Source organism: Fistularia commersonii, chromosome 21, assembly GCF_037954325.1.
Source record: "Fistularia commersonii isolate RoL2024-O1a breed Wild chromosome 21, RoL_Fcom_v1.0, whole genome shotgun sequence".
NCBI lineage: Eukaryota > Metazoa > Chordata > Actinopteri > Syngnathiformes > Fistulariidae > Fistularia > Fistularia commersonii.
In genome coordinates this window covers 1,688,692-1,695,325 of record NC_141304.1, presented here as the reverse complement: position 1 = coordinate 1,695,325, position 6,634 = coordinate 1,688,692, and the positions used below count along the sequence as shown (strand labels likewise).

Genomic DNA, 6,634 nt, shown 5'->3' with positions numbered 1-6,634 from the left:
TAGCCGCTAGCTGAATCACCTAGCGATGCACCCGCGGTTTAAGTTGTGTTGTGTTTAAAATGAAGCTTTCTCCAGGGTATTTTTCGTTTCAAAATAAAATACTTGGAAGGGTCATGAAAGAGGTTAGCGTTTAAACCGACATAGCGTCTAGCTAGCCCAGAGATAGCACGGAAAAAACACATGCTAGGTGTGCGTGTCGTGGACTCGTCCGTTGAAGAGACAGAGAAGTCGTCGTCGGAGACGTTTGTTAGCATAAATAACATTTAGCATAGCATTCCCTGCGGATGAAAATTGCAATTTTTCGGATTATACGTCGCTCTGGATTATAAATCAGACAAAAATGCTTAATAAAAAACGAAAAAAAAACATATTTAAATCGTATTTTATGGGGAAATTTATTTGATAAAATCCAACACCAAGAATTTCATCTCGTGCCAAACTAGCTTTTAGCCCGCGATTAGCTTTTTGAGTGTGTGTGTGTGTGTGTGACGATCGCTGATATATTAACAACACACACACACACACAGACACACACATCATAGCAAGAGAGCTCAATAATTTCACACATAAGTCGCAAACTATAAAAAAAAAAAAGCGACTTATAGTCTGAAAAATACGGTTCTGACAGAATCTAGTTGTCATTGTAAATTTCACCCTCGACGTCTTTATAAAGCCTCTGAGACGAGGAAGCGACTGGAAAGTTCGAAAAACTAGTTTCCAGGCGTGAGCAGGAGCGAGATGACCTCCTCCAGCGCCGCCGCCGCCGCCGCCGCCGGCATCTTCATCCCGTCATCAAGGTCAAAACACTGAATAAAAGCGGTTTATTTGGTTTCTCTCGCAGCTGCAGCGTCGACAAGGTTTTTTCCGAGGCGATTATCGCCTCTGGTAATTTTTGGCGGTCTCTACGGAAACCGATCCTATTTGGTCCATTTTTTTTTACTCAATATTTATTTATAAGGCGTTTTCTTATTGAAAAACATGTAACAAAACCCCCAAAAGCATTTTAATTCATTTCAGATTTTATTTGACTTGCAAGCAGCTCCTCTTGAAAGTCAAGGTTTTAAAGATTTTTGAAACAACACAAATCATTTCCGCCTTCACACACTTCGACCGTCAACCTTAAATCGACGCGTCTGAGACCCTCAAACGCCATTTGGGCAGATAAATTTTTACGTTGAGATGGGAAAGAGCAGAAAAAGCAAAAATAAAAGAAAATAAAGGGAGAAAACAAGGAGGTTGTGGAAGTTTGGGGTGTTTTGGGGGGAATCGGTCCAATTCCTGGAGTTTACACTCCTGCCTTGGGCTTTGGCTGGAGTGTGTGTGAGCCGTGGGAAGTGGGAAGTCACACACACACACACACACACACACACACACACACATATATATGCACATTCATGTGGATGCCACCCAGCTGTGTCCTCTTGAGGTCACAGGTGCAAAAGTGGCTTCATGATAGGACAATGGAGACACGTGAGCGCGCGCCACCCACCCTCCCGCACGCACACACACACACACACACACACACACACACACACACACGCCATCAGCTGCAGCTGCAGCAGCGTCGCTCCAGCCGCGGGTTCCACTTTGCTCTCGCAGCAGAAGCGGCACAACAAGTGGAGGTGCTTTTTGCGTGTACGCGTGCGTGTGTGCGTGCGTGCAGGGGGAAAGAACCGCTTTCGTCGTTACACGCACACACGCACGCACGAACGCACACAAACGGACTTCGCTCTTGCAAGGTAAGGTAATGCGCCTGGCACAACATATATATATATGTGTGTGTGTGTGTGTGTGTGTGTGTGTGTGTGTGTGTGTGTGTGTGTGTGTGTGTGTGCGCGCGCGCGGGGGAAGGGGAGGGGGCGCGGAGGAGAAAAGTAAAAAAAAGCGATTTAAAAAATAAATACCCCCCCCCCTTTATTTACAAATTAATGAAACCGGAAGTCCAGCAACGGCGTTTGACGTTTGTTCTCCCGCTTCCGGTCCCCGGATTCCGCCCTCAGCATCGGGGACAACGGCGCTAATCAATCCGATCGATCCGACCGGTGGAGGGCGCGTCAGTCAGATCACACACACACACACACACACTGTTTTACATAGTCTACTTATTGGCTCACTGAGGTGTGTGACTTTTGTGATCAATTGAGCTGATTAGCATCTGACAGGTGGATCAATATCAGTTCCATCATGTGACCTCCGGGAAAACCTCCACTCCTGCATGTGTGTGTGTGTGTCCGTGTGTGTGTGTGTGTGTGTGTCCAGGGTGATGTGCGGAGCAGACGTGGACCCGGACGACGGCGTCTCCGGCGAGGAGGAGAAGGATGAGGAGCTCTGGATGGGCGAAGGGGTGAAGATGCTTCCCCCTCCGGTGGCGCGCAGCGGCGGGGCGGCGTGGGGGGGCCGGCGTGGGCGCTGGGGTTGCGTGGCGTGCGGCGCCGCCCTGCTGCTCTGGGACGCCGGCGTGGCGGCGGCCGGCGTCCTGCTGCTGGCCGGGGTGTTCGCCGCCGTGCTGCTGCCCGCCATGCTGCTGCTCTACGTGGGGTTCCTCTGTCACTCCAGGGTGAGTGCACACACACACACTAACACACACACACACACACACCTCCGGATACTTCTAGTACTTGCTGGAGGTACAGGAGAAGCGTTCTTTGGCCAATCAGTGTTTCCCGTTGAATCCGATGTAAACCCTGCTGATTGCGCCAAAAACATCCTTTTTAAACGTTATTTGGGGTTAAAAAACAAACTGATAATCTGAATTAATGTCTTGTTTTTGCTGTTTTATATCTTCTCTCTTATCTCTTCTCGCCTAGGAGAGCCTCGCTAATGCTAACGCTATCTCCTGCTAGCTGTCTTTCATTCATCCAAGCTTACATCAGACCTTTGCTTTGTTAGCGTAGCCGTCCCCTTTAGCCAACCGTCTTTAGCTCATCTTTGCTCTTCAGGATGGTACAGATGCTTGACTTAGCCGCTCTCATATTTAGCTAATATTTCCTTCTTCAGAATGACTGTAACTCCTAGCTTCTTCTTAGCACTGCTAGCACTTGCACTAGCACTTTTAACCTTTCTGGGAGCCATAATGAGGCTAGCTTACCAAAAAGGGAGAAAGAACATGATGGTGAACTATGTAAACACCACAGAGTAGCATGGAGGACCGCCGCTACGCTACAACGCTACAACACGGCAAGTTTGTCTGTGTGTTCGTGCACCTCCGGACACACACCTCCGGATACTTCTAGTACTTACTGGAAGTACCGCAGAAGCGTTCTTTGGCCAATCAGTGTTTCTCGTTGGAGCCGATGTAAACCCTGCTGATTGCACCAAAAACATCCTGCGCGCTTTTTTAATGTTATTTTGGGTAAAAAAAACTGATAATCTTAATTGCTGTTGTGTTTGTGCTGATTTTTCTCTTCTCACCAGCACTTATACCAGTTTCCTTTGTCAAATCAGCAAAAGTAAAGCCGTCTGCCTATGAGAGCCTAGCTAATGCTAACGCTATCTCCGGCTAGCTGTCTTTCATTCATCCAAGCCTACATCAGACCTTTGCTTTGTTAGCGTAGCCGTCCCCTTTAACCACATTAACCGTCTTTAGCTCATCTTTGTCCTTCAGGATGGTACAGATGCTTGACTTAGCCGCTCTCATATTTAGCTAATATTTCCTTCTTCAGATTGACTGTAACTCCTAGCTTCTTCTTAGCACTGCTAGCACTCGCACTAGCTATTTTAACCTTTCTATGAGCCATAGTGAGGCTAGCTTACCAAAATGCTTTGTAACAGAAGAACACAACGATGAACGATGTAAACACCACGGAGTAGCATGGGGGACCGCCGCTACGCTACAACGCTACAATGCTACAACGCAGCTAGTGTGTTTTTGTGTTCGTGCACCGAAACTCGGTCGCAGCTCCGTTCATCAATTGATCGGAAACTCTGTCGGTTGGCCCATTTGTTCGTAATTAGGAGGAAAATTAATTCATTTATTAATTTTCCTGCACTCTGGTCGGAGTTATCCCTGTTGTCATTGGACGAGAGACGGGGCTACCATGGACCAATCACAGGGCCACATGTCGAGATGTCGAACTGTTCTCCGTGTGATTGACAGCCGGTTAACCCCGCCTCCTCCAAGCGCTTTCACCTGCTCAGAGCGCTAACGCTAAAGCTAACCCGACCGCCGCGCAAGGGAACAGAACCGCCGACTTCCTGACGGGACGGTCGCCCGACGGAGCTTTTTGATTGGCTCAAACGACAATCTGTCCCCCCCCCCCCCCCCCGACAGGTCCTCCATGCCCCGGCCGCCGTTTGCCGTTACCTTGACGACAACAGCTGCTCGGCCCTCATCATCCTGGGGTTCATCGTGATGTCGCCGCTGGTGGTGGTGGCCGCCGCGCTCTTCTGCGGCCTGGTGCGACGCTTCCGGCTGCTGCTGCTCCTCCAGCCGCTCTCCCGTGCAAGGTACCGCGGACGCCTGCTGGACTGGGTGCGCGGCGTCCACGTTTGGGTGTGAGGCGGCGGACCGCCGTGTTATGACTCAGAGGGGTGGAAAAGTAAAAAATACCAGATTTTGATTTTAAACAGTCACACCAGTGCTTCAACTGTGAAAGGAGGTTTTGGCGGCGAGGAGAAGGGGGGGGGGGTTTGTCTCGGTCTGTCGCTTTCTTCTCTCCTGGCAGCGGAGCGACTCCGTTCTGAGCAGATTTAATCTGAATGACAAACCGAGGCGGCGCGAGTTCCTCCGAACCGCCGGCGCTGACAGGCGAATACATCACGGCGCCGGAGTCGGGGAAACAAGGCGTCGTAAATCGTCGCCGTTTAGCGAGCGCAAACGCGAGCGCGTGTCGGGATGATGTTTTCACTCGTTCGCTTTGCGGAAGGAACCTCACCCTGCTTCGGTTTGACCTCCTCGATTTCGATTTTAGCGAGCGTAGCCTGCGCGCCGCTAACCCGTCCGGGTCCTTAAACGCATCGTCGGTTTTAAAGTTTAGCAATCCTGCAAACGAGTGACGCCGTGGATTATTGCCGTAACCGTAAGTCTCGTATTGTATTGTTTGTTTATTCTCTGAGTGCCTCTTTTCTTTTTATCCGAAAACAAACAGCGAAGTCCAGTGAGAGAAGAGCTTCATGCATTAAACACACACACACACACACTCTTTGTGAACGCACGCCGCTACAGAGCAATGCATGTGTTTTCTGTAAGCTAGCCAGCAAGCTAGCCGGCTAAATAAATCTCATGAACTCACCCGTCTGCATCTCTTTCCAGCAAAATAGACAATTTGGGTCTCTGTCGTTTAGCGGGATGCTAATCTGGACGCTAACATGTGTAGCGCTTTGGACTGGATCCCGTTCGCCCCTTCACACGCCGACGGTTGCCGTCGAAGGCGCTAAGGATACAACCGGGAGCGACCCTGGACACGCAAACACGGGTATCGAACCTGCAACCGTCCGATTGGATGGGTGCTCTACCAACCCTACTCACCGCTCTACCAACTGGAAGCTAACCGGGATGCTAACTTGAGATGTTGCGCCGCAGAGGCCTCCAAGAAGCACGGTGGGAAATCTCGCTTTAAAAGCTAATTAAGACGTCCGCCCCCTCCCTCAACAACCCCCCTCGCCGATTTTTCCGTCCATGAGTCTTAATTAGCCCGAAAGCCGGCGCTCACGTGCGGCGTGCACGTGAGGGAAATGAAGCTAATTAAAGAGGAGCGTCGTCCGCCCGAAGCAGACAATGCGTGAAGTCTGTAAACACGGCGGGGGCTGCTTTTCGCCGACACGTTGCTAATCCCTGGGTGCTAATGCGTGTGGAGAGCGGACGTCGGTGTGTGTGTGTGTGTGTGTGTGTGTGTGTGTGTGTGTGTGTGTGTGTGTGTGATAAAGCTTGTAGCTCTGACGGGTGTGACCTGACCTCAGCTGGTTTCTCACAGGAATAAAAGAAAACAAGTGTTGATCGATGTTTACAGCTCTGGGTCATTTAGGATTATCAGGATTACGATCCCGAGCTGCTATTAGCATGTTGTTGAAGCTCAAATCCCACAAATATTAACAATAATTCAATTTGTTTGTCCATTTTTATTCATCTCCTTCATTCTACGTCTCACGTTCTTCAGTCAGCAAACATCTCCGCTGAGGCGACGTAGTACACATGGCTGGCCACTAGGGGGCGCTGTGATTTGTGACAAACCAAAACATGTGTGTTTAGAAACAACCAGGAGAATTCTTTCCATGTTCTCCTACCCAGGTTCTCCTGGTTCCTCCTTGGGTTCTCCCCATGTTCTCCTGGTTCTCATTTGTATTCTACTACTTCGGTTCTCTCCATGTTCCTCCACCTAAGTTTTCTCCACGTTCTCCTGGTTCCTACTTGGATTCTCTCCATGTTCTCCTTGTTCCTACGTGGATCCTCCTAACGTTCTCCTGCCTGGGTTCTCTCCATGTTTTCCTGGTTCTGATTTGGATTCTCCAAATGCTCTCCTACTTGGGTTCTCTCCATGTTCTTCCACCTAAATATTCTCCACGTTCTCCTGGTTCCTACCTGGATCGTCCTAATGTTCTCCTGCCTGGGTTCTCCTCATGTTCTCCTGGTTCCTCCTTGGACTCTCCTAACGTTCTCCTGCCTGGGTTCCCTCCGTGAGGAACCCGACCTCAGGGT

At 49.8% G+C, this 6,634-nt stretch overlaps 1 protein-coding gene across 1 annotated transcript; it reads left to right on the top strand.

Moving 5' to 3' along the window:
• The first annotated feature begins 1,548 nt into the window (after window positions 1–1,548).
• tmem88bl (transmembrane protein 88b-like) lies at window positions 1,549–5,213 on the top strand. Its single transcript, XM_086168721.1, has 3 exons — window positions 1,549–1,739; window positions 2,260–2,557; window positions 4,271–5,213. Exons 2-3 carry the CDS (start codon window positions 2,264–2,266, stop codon window positions 4,496–4,498), a joined length of 522 nt encoding a protein of 173 aa, XP_086024847.1. The 5' UTR covers window positions 1,549–1,739; window positions 2,260–2,263; the 3' UTR covers window positions 4,499–5,213.
• The last annotated feature ends 1,421 nt before the right edge of the window (window positions 5,214–6,634 follow it).